General features: G+C 42.4%; 1 protein-coding gene across 39 annotated transcripts in view; it reads right to left on the bottom strand.

Moving 5' to 3' along the window:
* SORBS1 (sorbin and SH3 domain containing 1) overlaps nt 1-19,209 on the bottom strand; it is a 177,577-nt gene that overhangs the window by 43,316 nt on the left and 115,052 nt on the right. For 18 of the 39 annotated variants that reach the window (XM_068397508.1, XM_068397510.1, XM_068397509.1 and 15 more), the window contains 10 exons: nt 18,829-18,855; nt 18,543-18,658; nt 15,319-16,128; nt 14,371-14,742; nt 11,343-11,490; nt 6,254-6,283; nt 3,179-3,354; nt 2,305-2,368; nt 1,107-1,181; nt 707-769 (listed from right to left, as the gene is read on the bottom strand). In XM_068397508.1, coding sequence (XP_068253609.1) covers nt 707-769; nt 1,107-1,181; nt 2,305-2,368; nt 3,179-3,354; nt 6,254-6,283; nt 11,343-11,490; nt 14,371-14,742; nt 15,319-16,128; nt 18,543-18,658; nt 18,829-18,855 — 1,881 coding nt within the window. Of the gene's footprint in view, nt 1-706; nt 770-1,106; nt 1,182-2,304; nt 2,369-3,178; nt 3,355-3,989; nt 4,171-6,253; nt 6,284-11,342; nt 11,491-14,370; nt 14,743-15,318; nt 16,129-18,542; nt 18,659-18,828; nt 18,856-19,209 lie in introns of those variants that run through there. The other 21 variants (XM_068397524.1, XM_068397533.1, XM_068397536.1 and 18 more) reach the window with 9 other exon arrangements.

Below are 19,209 nucleotides of genomic sequence, written 5' to 3'. Positions count from 1 at the left end.
CTGCAATAGATACTATTTCGCCATCCCTGAAACACGACTGCAAAGGATTCTGGTTTGTACATGAAGTTTAAAGGAATCTGCTGACCACATGAAGAGGATAAGGTAAAGACAGTGTTATTTCAAGTTGCAAGATGTGCTGATGAGACTGTCAAACTCTGTCCTTACCTAGATATGCCAAGTGCACCTAAGGCCAGCCCTGAACCTATGTTACCAAGTTATATTTATTTTAAAAGACTACATTGAGGGACTGATCCAAAATCCACCGAAGCAAGCAGCCTTTTTACCAATAGACTTCAGTGGCATTTTGGGTCTGGCCCTAGTACTGTGTTAATATTCAAAACCAGAAGTAAATAATTAAAGAAAAGTACTGGTCTGAAAGTGGGGTGGGAGAAATCTCAGTTAAACCACATCTTTACATGTAAGTCAGCATTCTAGGCATGTTAAATAATCACTGCACGCACATGGCTAAATACAACTGACAAGCACATAAAACCAAGCAAACCCCAAGTCTGTAGCATTAGTAAAATGCAGATTAAAAAGGAGCACTGCAAAGCCAAAAAGGCATCATACAGTCAAGGCAATGCTTAGAGTGCAGCAAATCATTATGATGCAGCATAACGCTCAGCAACTAGAAAAACTCCAGGAAGAAAAGAAATGGATAAGGCAGCATTTGTGCAGAAAAATATATATTGTCCTTTATTATTACCTTCAGAGATAGGGCTAGGAGTAGATGCAGGAAACTGGTATGTAGGAGAATAAGGATTGTCTTCTGCAGCAGAGAAAAGCAGTGGATTTTGAGACTATCCACAACGAAGCGGAGGTTCTGCTTCACCCCCCAATTTCCTATCACTTTATGATTTTATTGCCTACTTTAATAATACTAGAATAAATAGCATCATACTTTAAAAAAAGATTAATGGATTAGCAAAGATTGAGTTATTTTTATGCATCACACAAGAAGGTACACTGGGCATAACTGAATTTCCAGCCAGTGTAACACATGGGTAATGAAAATCTAGAACTTGAATCTAGTTGCTATTAGGGTGCTATAGTATAGTTAACTCAAAGCACATGACAACAGACAATTCTGACTAAACTTCTGGTACCTTCTGTTTTTTGCTGGATTTCAGGAAGTTCAGGAAATATGTAGGTAGGGCAATAAGGGTTTTCTTCAGGAGTGTCTAAAGAGAGGAACATGATTTGCAAAAAAGAACAGAGAGATTTAAAGGGGAAGAAGGGCAAGAGAAAAATCCATACAAGCTGCAGAACAGTCCCTCTCGTGCTGACGTTCTAGCATGACACAACCTAGATGCCTCTTTGCTCATTGCTGCCTTGCATATCTGGGCCCTGCAAGAGATCCTGGAAGCCAAGGGGACTGAACTCATTCTCCTCCTTCTGAAGCACGGGCGCTGGCTGAGCTGAAGAACCTCTGTTAGGAGCACCGGGATTAGGAGACAGTTCAACTCCTCATTCCATCCAATACAACATACCATCTATATATGCATAAAGCTCATCGTGACAGCACCTGCAGCAGCAAATACAGCTCCAGTTTTGCATGCTCTATGCTTTATTATATAAGCGCAGTTCTGAATTGCATTTGCCTGCACGTCACGCTGTTCAGAGGGTTCAGTTTGCAAATGCTACTGCAGCCATTTCTCACACAGAAGAACGAACGTGAATGTATCAGCAGCCAGGCACAGAAGTGCCCCAAAGTAGGGGATTCCCTGAGAGTGCACCACCACAAAGTTTGCAAGTGCTCACCACAATTTTAGGTTTTGAAAGGAGAAAATCTGAGGTTTTGAAAAAGCAGAGTTAAGATTCTAAACTCAACAAAGATCAATGGAAACCTTTCCATTGGTTTCAGTGAGCCTCAAATCAAGCTTTATTATGCAGGTACTAAAGCTTTACAGTGTAAAAAGCTTTCTCTTACGCACAGGGCAGTTTCAGTGATAACCGACTATCCTTTAAAAGGGAGTGAGAGTGGGGTTAGCTGCTAAAACTGGAGTTCAGGGATCTATTTTCTCTAAGTAGGGAATTATTAGCAGCTTTCTGATCTCAGATAGTACTCTTGATTTCATGAGGGCACTGCAGTCCATCTTTCAGACCTTTCCTTGGACTTCACTGTTCTCTCACCTTTGACTTCAGAGATTTCAAATATATTGGCTGAGTTCTGTGGTGCAGAGCAAACACCAGTTAACATAAACCACTTTTATTTAACATCCAGTACAATTCTTCACAGGAATGAAACAAAATGTTATCAAGGTGGTCTTTTAAAGTAAATTAAAAACATCTGTGTTACAGTACCTCTGTTTAGCTTGTGGATCTGTTTGAACATTGTCTTGTACCAGTCCTTCGATCTGTCTGTATTCTATCGGAAAAATAAACATACACATAAATAATCACAACCATGAATTCTACCAGCCTTTCAAAGTTCTTACAAATCTGTCAGCCATGAAAACAGTTTATACTCTGCTTCCTATTTCATTTATTATCGCTGACTACCTAAAAATCAAGGCTATATGAAATAAATACTTTGAAACGCAAGCAATTTCACTCAGATATATAATCTCATATTAATGAAGCTACAGGCTTCACTCAAGTTACTAATAATGTACAAGCTTTGCAGGGATAGGTTATAACCTGTGTAGAACTGTATATTGTGTGGAAGGTTTTGCATATTAATCTGATTTGACATCTAAAAGTAAACACCTTGCCTAGTTTAGTCATACATATCGATTTCCTAAGTATTCAATGGGTGCTTAGAAACACTTAGTGTTCAAGTCACTCCAGACACGAGTTGTAAGAATAGGTTAATAATTCTTCTTTCTCATGGTACTTTCTCATCAACGCTGAGTGAACTTAAACATGTCGTATAAAAGAGATATCTGCCTTTAAGATGTCTAAAATGAGACAAAACTCTCCCTTAGCTGTTAGGTGTGAATGAAACAGAAGAGCAGAAAACAGTATTCTCAAATATGATGAAAAGAGATATTAATTTTTAATTTTTTTCCCCGAGGCAACTGAAACAGGTCATTGATAGCAAAGGGAAGCGTTCATAATAAAGTACATTTGAACTAGAATTCTATCTTCCCTTAAATCTCTGCAGTCTCTGGAGCTTCAGTGAATTCCCTGAGTCCCAAGGCAGGCAGAACCTGGCCCAGGTTTTGTGTTGTCTTACCCTTAGTGGAATGCCGATATCATCAACGGAGGTATCAGCCACGTGCTGAGGGCTCTTGACAATGCTTCTCTTCTCCTCCATTGCCCTCTTCTCACTTGGCACTGTCTCCTGAACTGGCTTGTCCCGTACAAGTGCTGAATCAACTTTATCGGAAACTAGTCTGTCTGGCACTGAATCTGGAAATGAAAACGGGGGAATTCTTATCTCATCCCAGCATCTCACCACATCACCATATTCCACTCTTTTAAGGCAAAAATCCTAGCAAGTAGTTGATCAGACAGACTGTGACACTGCTAGCTGTGGTTAGCATCTGGACTGAAGGAAATCTACCAAGAAATGTTTGATGCCAGCAAAAGCAGGCTAGCATCTCTCAGGTAGCCACCTTCACACATCTCATGACAGTCTCAGCTGTCATGTATGTAAGACACTGGAAAATTTTGGTTCCAAGGACTGTTTGGGGGTTGGTGTTTTGTGTCTTTTTGACTAATTAGCAACTCTGCAATCTCATTCTTCATCAAAAAGCGTCAATGATACAGTCTCCTAGACATCTTTTTCTGCTGGTGATTGCAATCTAGTGGAGCATTCTACAAGGCAGTGGGGCATTACTTTTTAATAGCTTGCACTCACCTGCCTGACAAACCCATTTGTTACAGGCAGTATATGATGCTTCCAAGTTCATCTCTGTGCCCTAACCAGAGTTTGTAAACAACAAATTCCACTGTTGTTTAGCATATATATGATTCCTCTTGCACATGAGTCTGCACAAAGATAGTGGAAAACAACTAATTGCTCCAGATTGCCTTGCTTTCACCTGGAATTCCTTGATGCTGCCTGATTGACATCCACACATAGCAGCAGGCACCACCACCACCAGCCAAGGAACCAAGGGAGTTCAGTTTGCTCTGAAGGTCTACCATGCTCTGGAGAGCTACAGCACAGCAACCCTTAGGCTCTGGCGAGGACATTTTCTATGTGGATTATCTGGAGAGGAAACATCTGTGATTTTACAGTCTGCCTCATCAAGACTTTACCAAGTCCTATCCTTGTTACATCACTGCATGCACTGGAGAGAGAGAAAGAGAGAGAGAGAGAGAGAGAGAGAGAGATGTTTATTCACATGCACATCACCATATTGCCCAAAGCCATTAAATGTGCAGAAATCTGAAAGGGGCAGTTAGCAGAGGAAAGGCTCGTGCATAACAAAGCATTGGTCTGTTGGTACCTTGAGCAAACACAACTCTGCCCTGTGAAATTTAGCATGTGAAGGATTTGTGTTTGAGTAGCTGGTATGAAATTACCATCAAACTTTAAGTCTTCCTCCTCTTTAAGAAAAATGAAATGATGTTTATAAATTTTCAAAATGGGACAAAGCACCTATTAAATCCTTGTCTAGCATTTTCATCCTATTTCCCCTCTCTATGAATGTGTGTGCACTGTCTTTTGGTCCCTGGTTTACAGGGCTCTCCATTTTGTAGGAAGTATTTGGTCCATTTCCATTACTAAACTCCTTACTAAGCCTCAAAGAAGAGAGCCTGGAAAGAACAACTGAAACTAGACCATTCTTCCATGACCTTGAAGACCAAAAGGAAGCAGGTTTTTGGATGTGGATGAGGATGTGGAGAGGGTGCAAACTTTAGGAAAGGTCATAGCTTTCCTCCATTACTTATCATTGTCACTGCTGATGTTACAAGGCCTTGAGCTTCTGGTCTAGAAAAGCCCTTACTTTCTTCAGGATAAAAAATTCAATGCCAGAGAAGGTCACAAAGTCCTTCTTTAACAGGACTGGTAAATATATACTATTTCTTTTTGATTCCCTAGCTCCCCGCACTGGCAAAGTGGTTGTCTGTTTGCCAGGTGGACCCTATCTGAACCCATCAGACCCTGACTGAGGATCATTAGGGCTGTAACAAACTACTCTGTGGCTATCTCTAGTTTAGAAAACAAAGGAGTTCCTGATAATGAAGGACAACACCTTGCAAAAGGGAAAACCAACAAGAAACCACTGTCTGGACTTGCAGGCAAGCCTTAAACTCACAGCTCATCTGCCCGATGAGACGACACCTACACTAAAGGAAGGAGCTGAGAGAAACTGGTGTAACCTGTCACCTCAGCAGGGTGGCAGTGGAGAGGAGGGACATGCTGGTGTCACAGCTGAAGGAACCTGGTGGATGAAGTCCGACCAGGTCAGCAGCTGCCTCATGGGCAAATGCTGTCCTCATGGGACATGCTCCACTAGCCTGAGGCCCACACAGCAGAGCAAGAGCACGCAGTATTGGCTTCCATGTGTTTCTATTTGTGATATTTAAAGTGCTTAGGCACTCTCTGTGAGTCTCTTCTCTCCCACCTCTCCATTTACCCCACCACAGCCATAACCAAAGAATAATAATATCGGTAAGCAGTGCATAATGCACTGTTCCTATAATGCCCACTGCAGACTGAGCTACCTCTATTTGGGATGTGGGGAGGAAAAGATGACCAGGAAAACAACTTGCTCTTCTTTCAAGGAGAGACTCTCACAGCTGTTGCAAGAGCAGAGAGCTGCCTGGGGAGAGAAGGGTGGCAGCACACGTGCATACTTGCACACTACAATTTTATCGTCTATTTCTTGACATCTAGCACAAATACTTCTGCTCTTGAAGTCATGTAAATACTGATTTATATTTGTAAATACTGCTTTTGTCTTCTTCTTCCCTCACCACAGGCAAGACTAACTCTAAGGGCCATGCAGAGAAACTTGAGAATACGTCCCAAGGGATAAACCTAAAAGGCTCAAAAGGCAGCCTCAAAAGTCAAATAGAACAATCAAACTGTATGTAAATCTTATGACTTAGGAGGAACAGATGAGTAGTTTAGGGTTTCAGTATATTAACGTGTGGACACACAGGTAGCACTGGGGAGAAAAAGACTGAAATCAAACATTCAGTGACCCGGACTAAGCCAGGATAAATATTTATGCTCATTCCTTTGCAGTTCCTGGGAAGTGTGTTTGCTAAAGGTACTCCACAAGCTAACAAAGCAGCAGCTTTGCTCCAGCAGAGGCAGTAGCTGAGGGGTAGCAGACCTTTCACATCATACCTGCCAGGCTACTAAGCCTTTTTTGCTGTTCTGTGGTAAAGGAAGAAACAAAACAAATGGGTGAGACATAAACAGCAAGTGCTCTGGTGCTGCATTTCTGACAGGCAAGAAATATGCTGTAGACAGAACGGCAGCAGCTGCTGTGAGAGAATCTGTTTTCAAATACCCTGCCAAAGTGACAGCCTGCAGTCCCTTCTCCACACTGCTGCCCCGTGGAATATTACACATCTGATGACGCAGTGACTGATACATTTGCAAAGGGCATTTTAAAAAATTTTTTCTTAACATCAGAGAACGAAAAAAGTTGGACAGGAGACAATTTGAAAAACAGTAAAGACTTACAGAGTCAAACAACTTGACAACTAACTCTGTAACCATTAGCACGAGTACATTTTGAAACAATAATGCTGTAGCATTTTGAAGGGATATAGGAAAGGGATCAAGTCATTGCTGGTGCTTGCTGAGTCTCATCACATACTACAGAGCCACAGATTCAGTGATATGTGCACAGACACAGCTTGGTTAAGGCTTTGATTCTCAGAATGGTCCCCTTGGTTTAGGGCCTTTCATTAATGAGTTCCCAGAGTGGGGGATTTGTGGTATCTTCCAGCATGTTTGACCACCCTAAAGTTGATGCTTACAGCTGCTTTCTAAAGGGATGCCCAAATGACTTGCCCAAGTCACAGCTCGGAATAAACCAAGAATTCTCAGCTCTCTCTACTCCCTAGCAATGAATCCTTTCATTTAAAGCATGACAGCCATTTGAAAAGAATAAACTATTTACTGACATACAAAATACAAACACTCTGAAAGCTTGTACTGTTAATGCAAAGACTTCAAAACTTTAATATATTAATCACAACCTGTTATATATTCATAATAAACCACGCCATGCAATGCCTGCCCAGGAAATAACTGTGCTTTGGGGTGGCATGCCAAGCAAGTCTGCAGTAGGTAACAATCCCCCCGTTGTACATTGTTTGCTAGCAGAACCCACCTTCACTAGATATTTGCAGTAAGTGCATCAACTTCAGCAAGGGAGACCAACTAAGTGCAGCTCCCTCACCAATATTTATGAACTTTGTTCTTTAACCCCAGCACTTTTGCTCTGCTAACCACAATGGCAAGCTGCTCATGTGCGTTATGCTCATATGATAGCTCCCAACATATGAAACAAACCCCTATGTGCAATGGGGAAAAGGAAGGGTTAGCAATCTGAACCTGAAAAGTAGACCTGCTGCAGGGTTCACTCTTCTAAGCAGGCCAACAGGAGTAGGCTGGTGTATTACAAGAAAGGGGAAAAGATGCGAGTGAGGATGGTCTCAGCTTCGGCATTACCTTCACTTAGGAGAACTGTGTTCAATCACTAAGGTCTCCTGACAAAAACGTGGTTTAAAGAGTCAATGCTCTTTCCTATCTCTTCCTCCACATAGGAAAGAATATCACGGATGAACAGACTTTTCATGAAAAAAAATGTACTTTTTACATGAAGAGGAGGTTTCCTTTTCACCCATGCCTCTGACTAATGGATAGAAGTAGAAGGAGCAGGAGGTATCTGCTATTTCACTCTCCTTCCTGACCAGAGACAGCTTGTAGCCCCAGGCACACACCAGCTAACTGAGGCTTTCATCCTTGATTTTGTGTTCTGGGACTGTAAGCAAAAGGCCAAAACCTCACAGGCTTCTCAGAGAAGGGGTCCAGCAGAGAAATATAACTGCTGGCAACAGTAAAGGAATGATTATAGATGCCTTCAGAGTTCCCAGAGGAGGGAGCACTGGAGGAGACTGAGACTTGAAACCAGTAACAAAAGGGAAAGAGGAAACAAGTATTTGAGAACATGTTTAGTGGAAAATAAAGGTGTCAAAAAGAAAATTAATCAAGATACCAACAGATATGAAGGGAAGAAATTCTTACCTTGGTGCTAGGAATGAACAAGAGGATCTGAAATGACTTGTTTATAAGCACAAATCTTATTCAGTTGGTATTACTGAAATCCAGTAGAAAAAAATCTGATATCTCTCATCGCAACTTACTAAGATCAAGCAGACAAAAAAGATATAGTGTAGTTTCTGTTCTTCAAATGCCATTACCTCTTTCTAAGTCTCTAATAGCTCCAAATCAAAGGGTCTTACATGTTTACAGATTAATGAAATAGCAGATAAAGCATAAAACAGGACAGCAGGTGATGTCTGCTAGAACAGTCACTCTAGAGAATAAGATAACCAGCTCCTTAAAAAGCAATCAACAATCCACTGAGGAGAAAGCAAGCCACATTATCCACCTGGAAGACTAACTAAACTACTGGAGATCTCAGACTGCCAGCATTAAAATGACCTTGAAATTTCTAATTCAGAAGGCATTTCATAGCACACAAGAGAAATTTATATTAAACTTCATCTTGACACGAAGGAATTGATTTCAGCACAAAACATAATTAAACATTCAGTGGAAGGTGGATCATAACCTAGTAACAATTTGTCATATGCCATGAGACCAAACCAGCTGTGAATAGATAAGGTCCATAAGGATGAAATCAAATATGAATCGTGTCAGTCAGGACAGAAATGTAATAGATAATTAAGGTCTGAGAACCATTTAAAAACACTAAGTTAGCAAAAAGAAATCTTAATGCTATGCTGGAATAAAGCCTAGATAGGAATGGAAGCATAAGGAACTGTAAGAAACCCTCAATACGTAAAAAGATGGAAGAGTAAAAAAATGCATACCTATGAGTAGGTAACATATGCTGGGAAGTGAAAGAAAATGACAATGTAAGTAAAAGAATTAACAGAATGACTCAGAGACTCAAAAATAGGTTTTGAGGTACATGAAGAATAAACAGAAACGTAGCAATGATCTTGTTCTTTTACCAAATAGGCACAGTGGAACTGTTAATAAAAGAGCAGAAAAGATGGCACATCTGATTACTATTTCCATTCTGCATCTGGAAAAAAAAAAAGAAAAAAGGAAAGAGTCTAGCACCCTACTGCCTGATGGAGGAATACTTTCCACTTCAACAGTAACTAAGGACTATGCTGAATGACAACAACTGAAGTCAGATGCTTGAAAATTAGCACATTCACATAAACTGTACTGAAGAGTTTCAGAGCAGTTTTCTGCTCTAAAGAGAGCAGTTACGGAGAGAGCAGCTCACGGGACCATTAGCATTCATTCTCAGTATGTCTTGGAATACAAAGGAAACTCCACAGGACAAGGAAGAAAGCAAATGTGACCACCTTCAAAAAGCATTAGTGTGATGGCTGAGACATCTGTCTGTCAAGTTGCCAATAATGTCAGAAAAAAATATTGTCATGACCTACCTGGGATTTTACTAATAAATGCGTAGTATGACACGTGCAATGTCAGTCAATACAGATTTATGACTAAGATGCCTCGTCAAACCAGTTCAATATAATTCTTGCAAATTACAAGTTTGACTAATAAAGACTGAAAAACATGCATTAGAATGAGATAGTTTACAGACTCGATCAAGTTGCTTATTAGGCCATGATCTACCTCACAGTCAAGACAAATGCAATGAGAGAAGGCTCTTTGATCTATCAGGATACAGTATCATGAGTGGTAATGGTCAGAGGCAAGACATATTCAGACAGGACAAATTGTTAACTGTGGAAGTAAATAGTAAACAGAACAATTTGACATCAGTTGTCTCACAGCCAGTGTGTGTGGATCATCATATTATACAGATTTGTCTCCCGTGCTCTTAAAATCTACAGAGAGAAAAACATCCTTGTGTGGTACACACTGAAATGCTCCAGATTTAATGCGAAAACCAACCAAAAGAGTATCCTACCTCAAGAAAGTAAAGAAAAAGCTTTGAGACAAAAAAAGGCTGCCTCAAATAATATTTTCTCCTCTTGAAGCAGTTGAGGAACCCAGGCACCCTCATTCAGAAGCACATAAGCAAAGTTGCTTCAGATGCTGGCAAAAAGGAAGAGATAACCCACTCGTTACCCCTATAATCAGCTGCGCTACAGTGAGGACACTATCTTCAGGATCAAAGACTGAAGTCTCTTTTTAAAAGGCACTGAAAAAAAATACATGAGGGGCTGCAAAGGAGCACATCAATGCATGCCTGTAATTAGAATGACTACAATACGAGGAGTGCAGGCCTTGCCCCTGCTTTCTGGTTTGGTTTTTTTCTTCTTTGCAAAAGGTAAGTCATGGCATTGTAGATTGGAATCTGTGTGTCCTGGAGTTTCCTAAATGCACTGGAAACCAAGGCAAACTGGAGTGTATCTGTGTGGCCCTTTATAAGCTTCAGTCTTTGGTGATGCACAGTGAACTAGGAGGCTGGGGTAATGCCAGCCATCAGGAGAACGAAAAAGGAGAAGGAAAGTTTCCCTCTAATGCCAGAGGTAAAGAGATGCAACTATTTACTCAGAGGGAGCTGCTGTGAGGCAGAGAAAGGCTTAGATTAGTAAACATGGGAGTGCTCAAACAAGGTTGTTTTGTTCATATGCAAACCCAGAGCTGAAGGACTACTGCAGTATGAGTCCGAGTTGATCCAGTTATGGATAGAGGAACAAATTGCCAAGTTCAAACTTATGGGCAAATGGATTATTTACTACTGGGGGAATTCTGCTGAGAATTCAGAGGTCAAATCTCTCCCACAGTAATTGAAAATATGACTGCTTTCACACTGCAGTAGCTGAGAAGTAATATATCCTCTTTTCCAGTGAGGGTGAACCTACCTCAGGCTACCTTGATTCTGACAGATAGATGAGAGCTACACCCTCTTCCACTGTGACAGGACACCTGATGGGGGATAAGCTGTTACCCTGCAATAACTTATTCGTATGTCCATAGCCCAGTTATAAGCCTCTCCCCCAACCTCAGAGTGGCTTCTGATCCACAGATTTTCATTAGAAACAGTAGGCATTGTCCCATGCCTCTAACTTCTTACTTGCCTGTTTTATGCTCCAGTCACTACAACTTTCTGGAGGCAGCTTTGTTAGCTCTTAGTAACCTAGACTTAATGGTCCACAGCACACACATTCTCCAGCTCCTTGCAGCATAACAGGTTGCTCAGTTTGAGCCACAAATACCTATATCCAAGTCTCCTTACCTCGATTGTGCTGCAAGAGGACGATAGTGGGATTGACGATCGTGGTAGAGGGATAGGCAGAGGAAGACTTGTTGATTGAAGTGAAGGAAGTTGGATAGTCAGTGGCAGTGCCAGGCTGGGGCACTGCATTTAGCACAGGACTTGGGTCCTGAAAGGGAGAGCAACACATCATTAGCAGCATGCAGAAGTCTGCTACACTGGGAAAATCTGGGAAAAAAAATTAAGTTGAATGAGAAGTATAATCACAGCAAATTTTAGTAAAAAGGGCATAAGCATGAGTGTTACCTTGCTCCTTGTACATATCCGGCTCGTTGTTAATGCAATTAGTTTGCTAAGGCAGTACTATAATTATTTGGTGTTGGGTTTCACAACCCCAACCCCAAAAGGAGGCACTAAATTCATCCGGCAGACTCTCTGGAGCAAACACAGGATGCCAGAAATGAGCAAATCTGGTTGGGTGCAAAGACGCAGACCTCCTTCCCCTGATACATACACACACAAACATTAGTTTTAAAAGTATTCCTTTCATAGCAAGAAGTCGGACATGCAAAACTCATGCAATTCTGGAGTGAAATATTATTACTGCAGCTGGTTTGGTAAGGAAGGTCCAAGGAATAAGGTTAGCACCATCACTCAGGAGACAGTGTGACATCTACCTGGTTAAAATAATGAAAACAAACAGATAGAGGGTAAAAAGTAGGACTCTAGCAAGGAAGATACTCAACATGGCTTTGCTGCTGGAGAATGGATAGCAAGCTGCTCTTGCTCTCCTAAAGCATCCAGCTTCATTATTTGCTTATTTCAAACCCACCTCTGGTATCACCACAGCTCTGGTTGTTCTGCAGAAATACAGGATGTGTCAGCTGGAAGACTTTAAAAACTAGTTCGTCTTTGAAACATCTCAGTCCAGGGATACTGGGCTTTTGTTGGTAGTAAGGAGCAAAGATAAAGGGACTAATAACTAAGACTGTGTGTGCCAGTTTAGGCTGAGTTTTTTCAAATCTTCTTAAGGAATTTGGACTCACAATTACCATTAATGGGGAATGAGCATCCAAGCAAAGAGAGTATGGAACAGTGTACCAAATTTCTGCACTCCTGCTACTCCACTGTCAGACTGAAATGCTGCAAGCCACTGATCTGTAAAACGGAGCTGAGCATTCAGGGGGATTTTCATCACTATTAAAAAAAAATAAATATGCACAGAATATTGCTCCAAAAGAATCCCTACTCCTGACTTTTCTGGCCAAGTGCAACTCAGTGCCCTTCATACCCACCGGCATCAGGGGAAAGGACTTAGAGGATCAGGCAGAGGGCTGAACAGGGGCCACAGTGATGGCTGGCAGCAGAGCTCAGAGATAAATCATAGTGAGAATTGGCCATAATCAGAACAAGCACTTACAGACTCCCCATCCTAGAGGGGAAATAGGGAAGAACAATCCTGTTCTGCCTGATGGAGGTGATCTTGCTCCAAGCAGCATCTGATCAGGCCATAGACATTTCATGAGGACAGAAAAGAATCAATGGTCTTTAGAAATAGATGTCTCTAAGAGACAAACCCAGCCCTGTTTTTCTGGCTATGATAATACTGCAAACAGTCCAGTTTGGGAAAAGGAGTGGGAGTCAGGGAGAAGTATGAGAGAGCTGGGTTGGAGCTTCACTTTGAAAACTAAAATATAAAGAACCCCTCAAAGAACAGGGATGTCAGATCAGGATAGGCTCAGCAGCCCCAGCTAAGTCACCAAAGTGGGTGAACAAAGACCATTTAAATCATCGCGGAAAACAGCTCTGTGACCACACACCTAAAGTGAGCACGCTGCAAAATGTTTCAAAACTCTCATCTCATGAAAATCAGGTACAACAAAATTTTCACTACTCCTCTATGATTTGGACGCCTGCTGAATTATTCTGGAGCCTGCAGATAGGTTCAATTAAAACAAAACAAAACCCCCATTGCTCTCTGCAACTTTCATTGCTCTCTGCAGTAAAAAAACCCCACTGAATTCAACAGAATCAGAAAGGTCAATACTGAGAAATTTTGAAAATATCATCCCTGGTTGCTTTTTTTCTGTTTTCCCCCCCCACCTGCCTGTTTGCTAGATCCCTATAGAGTCAGAGGGCAGAGAAACCATCACCATGAGAGGATGGGGTTTCTGCTGAAGTTCTTACTTTCCCTTACAAGCAACCATATAACAAAAATGGTGATTGTAAGACATCCAGTACAAGGAGGGTCAGGTACTTTTTGTCTCCTCTGCAACTTTAACTGAGAGCTACTTTTTCTCCTTGTCCCTGAGGACTTTTTAAACAGGTGATGAGCTTAAAGAGAAACAAAACCTAATCCACTAAGAACACAGTAAATTCCAAGTTAAAACTGTTGTGGTAGTTCTTGATTGAATTCTTCAAAATTTTCAAAGATAAGTAATTCCAAACTGAAGAGACACTCTTCCCCTAATCTATCCCATAGCACCTACATGCTTGGAAGACTCTTAGCTCAGTAACTGATGTTGTTGCTTGTAGGTCACTGGATACTGGCAGCAGTCTTACACTAATTTCAGCAAGGATTTGTGTAGAGACCATAGAGTCTTGTGGCTCCAAGTGGAACAGAAAGCCAGCCCTAACCTTTAACTGGTCTGCTGTTGCTGCTTTAAATGTTATTCAAACACAATTAAGGATGCTATTAAAAGAGCCTGAAGAGATCAGTTATTTGCAGCTTTGCAGCTATTCTGTTTATACAGAATTCATTATTCTGAGCAAATCCTGTCAAGTCTCTTAAGATGCGCATCACCTAGCAAGCGGGCACAAAGGAAGACAATCAAATGTTGTTGCGAGAAGTCAATAGAAAGTTCAAAGCTGCACAAGGCAGGCAACATGCATGCACTAGCACAGGACGTAAACAAGGTTTCAGTTGTCATGCTGCTGGCAGGGAGTGAGTCATCACTCCTCTCTCAAGTTTAGTATTGCAGGAGAAAGTCATTTTAATCTGGGAATACAAATTTAGGAAAAGGGTGAGGAGAGTACTTGGCAAGCTTACTGTCTGTGAGATGACTCCAGTGATTTCAGGCTTCAAGCCCCTGTGCAAAACCCCCGTGACCGGAGGGACAAGTGAAGGTGGTGATGAGAAGAATGGCAGTTTCGGGTAAACAGAGGGTAATGTGCCAGATGCAGAGGGTGCTTGGTTATGGTGGGAACCCCTCTGGAGATGTGGGGGAATGAAATCGTCTAGAGTCGGAAAAGTCAAGGGTGAGCCAGGAGAAACAGTCTCAGGGAATACGGAGCCTTGCCCAAAAGGAACCAGAGGCGGTGGTGGAGTGCTGGAGCTGCCTTCTTGCTGTCTGTCTGGATTAACCTGGAGGAGGGGGACTACTATAACTCCAGGCTGAGCTGTGGTGGTGGCAGTGGCATCCTGTAGGAAACAAGGTGTTGTTATGCAATGGGGGAGATTGTTACTTTAGTCTAACGCAGCCATATAGTGTCATGCAAGGATGCACCCAAAATGATACGAAGCCCCAACAGATTTTCTTTCCTTAGGGAGACACACTTCTTCAGTCTTGCAGCCCTGGCCTCTATGAACACACATGGTCTTTCACAAAAATCTTCCTTCCTCTCACCACCCCTCTTCTCTAGTTCTGTGCAGTGAAGCTAAATCAAACCACAGGACAGCTCTGCATTCACCATCACTTGAGAAGCACCAAACATCACATTACAGAATTTGCTTCTTTTACACCTCCCTAAAATAGAAAGATCCTCGCCAGCCCAAGCCAACCCCCTACAAACACCACACACGCACAAACACACATATCAATGTTGGGGGGGCACGCATGGGGTGTTAAGTATTATCGAGTAGACAACCACAAGACTCAGGTGGCACGACGAGTGCTCAGAAATTAGGAGGGGAATAAAGCATTAAGGGAACATTGTAATGAATTAAAGAACCGTTCACACAGCTGAAAGAAAACAAGGTTATGGAGAAAACATGTACCATGCTGCGTCCCATTGCCTTGTACGGTGGCTGTCGCTGCTGAGTAACGCAAGGCTCTTTTCTCATCCTGTCCTCTGTGGCAGCTGTGCTCTGGGGCTCTAGCACTCTGTCCCTCACAGCTTGTGGAGGTGATGACTGAGTCCGGGAGGGCTGGCCCGCACCATAACTAACTGCGTCTTTACTGAGGACAATGTAAAAGTACGGCCTGGGAGGAATAGGAGGAGGAGGAGGAGGAGGAGGAAGAGACTTTCCAGTATCTGTTACAGAGGAAACAATGTCGGTGGCTGGTGCCTGAGTGAGCTCAGCGCCCAAACTGGTGCTGGCTGCTGGGTCTTGTGCAGTGCCAGTGGAATTTTCAGATGCGGCTGAGCAAGTGCTGTTAGATAAACAAGCTACATATAGTTTGGTGACCTTTTTATCTGCCTTCGTCTCATGACTGGAATTCATTCCAGGCTTACTACTGGGATCTGCCCTGTCAGGGTTATGTTGTATGGATGATGCACCCGATGAGGAGCGACCTGCCAAGAGTGGCTGCACAGCATGCACCTCATCTTTGGGGCCTGAAGAGGGAGAATGCCCCGCTGGCAAGCCTTGCTTCCCGCTGGGGATGGCCCCGTAGGGGGTAGGTGATGAGAAATAACACCGCGCACTGGCATTTGGTGATGCACGATGCGTATAAGGCTTGGGTGCATTTAGGTACACGCAGTCCATGATGGGCACTGGCAACAGGTTGGTCACTTTAGTGTCAGTGCGAGGACGCCATGCAAAGCTTTCCTCTTTGGGAAGAGGAGGACGGGGAGGAGCAAGGGCCTGCCCAGGCAGTGTCAAGAAGGAAGGGAGGGAGAAAGGAAGCAGCACCAAATGAAAGGAAAAAGGAAGGAAAAAATAAATAAATTTGAAGAATGAATTCGTTCATTAGACTTGGGTTAAGCAGGTTTTAATACAGCAAGAACAAAAAGCAAATACAGTATCTGGAAGGCCAGTGCAGAACTCACTCACATACATCATCTCACACATTCTCTCTTTCTTAGCACTGCTCACTGCAGCAGGCAAACTTTACCCAGCTCTCAAGTCCCTGCCTACACATTTCTCTCTCTGGGCTAAATAAATCTCAATGTTGTATTGTTTCAAGAGGCCTGCACAGCAACACCCACCATGCCCCTGGGAAAGCCTGAGTCAAGATTTAACATCCTGGCTAACCAAATCCAGGCTCATGCCTGTGTAACTGAATACTTCCCAGCCCTGGGGACATTTGAATCGCAAAGCCAAATTCAGAGCTCTAGGCCATCTCTGCCGCATGTTAAGCGTGCTGGCAAAAAATGAATGCTGCGAAGTTTCACCAGTGCTAATGAAAGCAGACATCATGTGAATACTATTGCCTGCCACAGCTGGCTAAGTAAAAAGTCAGCATTTCCTCCTTCCAAAAGCTAGCTTTTAAATTCTCTTCAGGATTTTTCAGTCCTGAAAATGATTTCAGGAAGACCAGAACAATTAAAATTTCTTGAGGAACTGCGTTCATAAGAATTTGCCTCCGGAATCAAGATCACCAACAGAGAAATCCTGCTTCTAGTAAATAATTTTAAAAAGCTTTATTGTTTTTGGTACTTTGCAACATATAGGTTGCTAACTCCACAACTGCCTGCCGACTGCAACTCCAGCTCCAGTTACAGTGATTTTTTTCTGAAAGCCAAACTGTTTTGAAGCAAAATAACTTAGCAATAGAGAGATTTCGTTTTACTTATTACTTTGTTTCCAGTAGCTGAAAACTATAAACTGCTGAAAGGAAGAGAACTAAAACACCCACCTAGTGAACAGCAGCTCTCTGCATTCTTGCAAATTAACTCTCTGGAGACTATGAAAGGAGGTTTTACACACACCTTGTTGTCTCATCTCTTTATTGGCAAAGGCTGGCTAAACCATTGCTAAAATGCCCAAAATCAGAGTATGAAAATGGCTTAAAAGCTTGCAACATTCAAATCTGAAAAACTACCTCCTTTAAAACTCATCCACATATCACAGGTTGTGGCCAGCACCTATTCTTGTTACATGGAAATAGACCTAGAAGAGCTTCATAAAATTACAGCTGCTGTCCCAAAATCTACTGTCCTCATGCTGCCCCTCTTTCTCCCCACTTCCCTGATGTGTAAGGGAGTGGAGAAGTGTGTTGGTAAGTGCTCCTTCTGAAGGGCTTCTGTTTCTGGAACAAGCTCATTAATTTTGATTCCTTAAGGGCAGTAGTTTCAGTCTGGAGACTTCAGAGTGCCACAATATTTCCCTAGGTTAGATGAAGCCTCACTTTACCACTACACAGTATTATCAGGAAATACTAATTCACTACCTGCAATTGCTGTTTTCCATTTTCTTCCATTTCAGCTTAGTTTGGACATCAGTCCTTGAGACTTCTATAAGAAGCACGATGTGCATCAGCTCTCTCTCTGCTCATCAACACGATCAATAACGGACTACAGGACAGCTGTAAGTATCAAGCAGTAAATGGGTCTCTCCTTTAGGGTGCCGCTCCTTCCCATGACTTCATCTGAGTTGTGCCTTCTTCCACTTTCACTTACAATTTCAGGAATGGTGTCTGTTCTGTGGCATTGCTATAGGTCCCTGACGATGGTAGCAGTCACCCTGATAGGGACGAGGCTTTAAAGGGACTCTGTTTCACACAAGAAAGCAGTTTCTAACAATGTGTTTCCTTATCAGCTTTCAGACTGCTTCTGTGCAGACCGACCACCCAAAAAAAAGGATGAAGTTACACTTCTCTTAACAGATTGACTTCAACAATTTACCTTCAGGTACAAATAACCTTTCCCTTGTTGGCTTATATCAGTTATAGTGTTAAAACTGAAAGGCATTTCACCAATATCTTGTTTTTAATGTAGGGTATAACTCTGCTTTCAGCCTGCAGCAACCTCTAGGAAATAGACCAACACAAAAGACAAAACAGTAATAGATGACCACTTCACTTTTTTTCTTGCAAACAAATAGCGTTGTCCTCCTCCTTCATCCACCAAGGAAACACTGTGGCGTACCTGAACACATGAGCTCCACAGCACTCTGCTGACATCAGTGTTGCCCCCATTTGAAAGGTAGGAAAAGCTGAGGCACAGCAACTTACCCAAGTCTGCAGTAAAGTTTGGAGTTCAACTCAGGACTCCTGACCATGAATCCAGTGCTTGAACCCAGAAGATCACCCTCAGGGTCACAGAAGAAAGGCTTACCTGTGGCTTGCTGTCTGAGGAAAGGTTCGGACGCACACTCCTATAACCCTTGGCAGCCAGAGAAGATGGTTGAGCATCCCCATTGGCATCAGTGTTAGACGACGACCTCCAATCATCTACGAGGGGAAGGAAAACTCAGATCACAGAGGATTCCTTCCAGCTACAGGACAAGCAAAAGGAGGGGACTCTTTTCTTCCCCTTTTTTTCCTTTCCTTTTTTTCCAGGCAACAAGAAATACTTCTAAGCAAGCATCAGAAGCAACAACATAAGCAGCCAATGTTTGTACCTGTTTCTGGGTTTTCTGGCTCCAGACCTAAGTGTTTCACAGAAAGGAGGGACGAAAGAGGTGGGGGTGGAGGACAGGCGTAAAGGAAAAGAAAGGGGAAAAAACCCGTTACATTTACAGAAAACATGTACCAATTGAAGTTAAGAGTTGAGCTACTTCATTTCACACATAAAATGCTTTCTGACAGAGCTGTCTAATTACCATAGAGACCAGCCCTAAACATGATGCCCTCCTTGTTTCTGACCTTTGTAAACACAAGGCAATTCATTCAGAGCAATGAAGAAACAATTGTTCATTGACATTCTTATTTCAGAGCCAAAAAGGCAGCCCAGCTAGCTACTTTCTAAAGCTGCAGCTTGACGACCAGACACCACAAATTAC

Source organism: Nyctibius grandis, chromosome 4 (assembly GCF_013368605.1).
Source record: "Nyctibius grandis isolate bNycGra1 chromosome 4, bNycGra1.pri, whole genome shotgun sequence".
Classification (NCBI taxonomy): Eukaryota; Metazoa; Chordata; class Aves; order Nyctibiiformes; family Nyctibiidae; genus Nyctibius; species Nyctibius grandis.
This window is presented reverse-complemented; position numbering and strand designations above follow the sequence as displayed.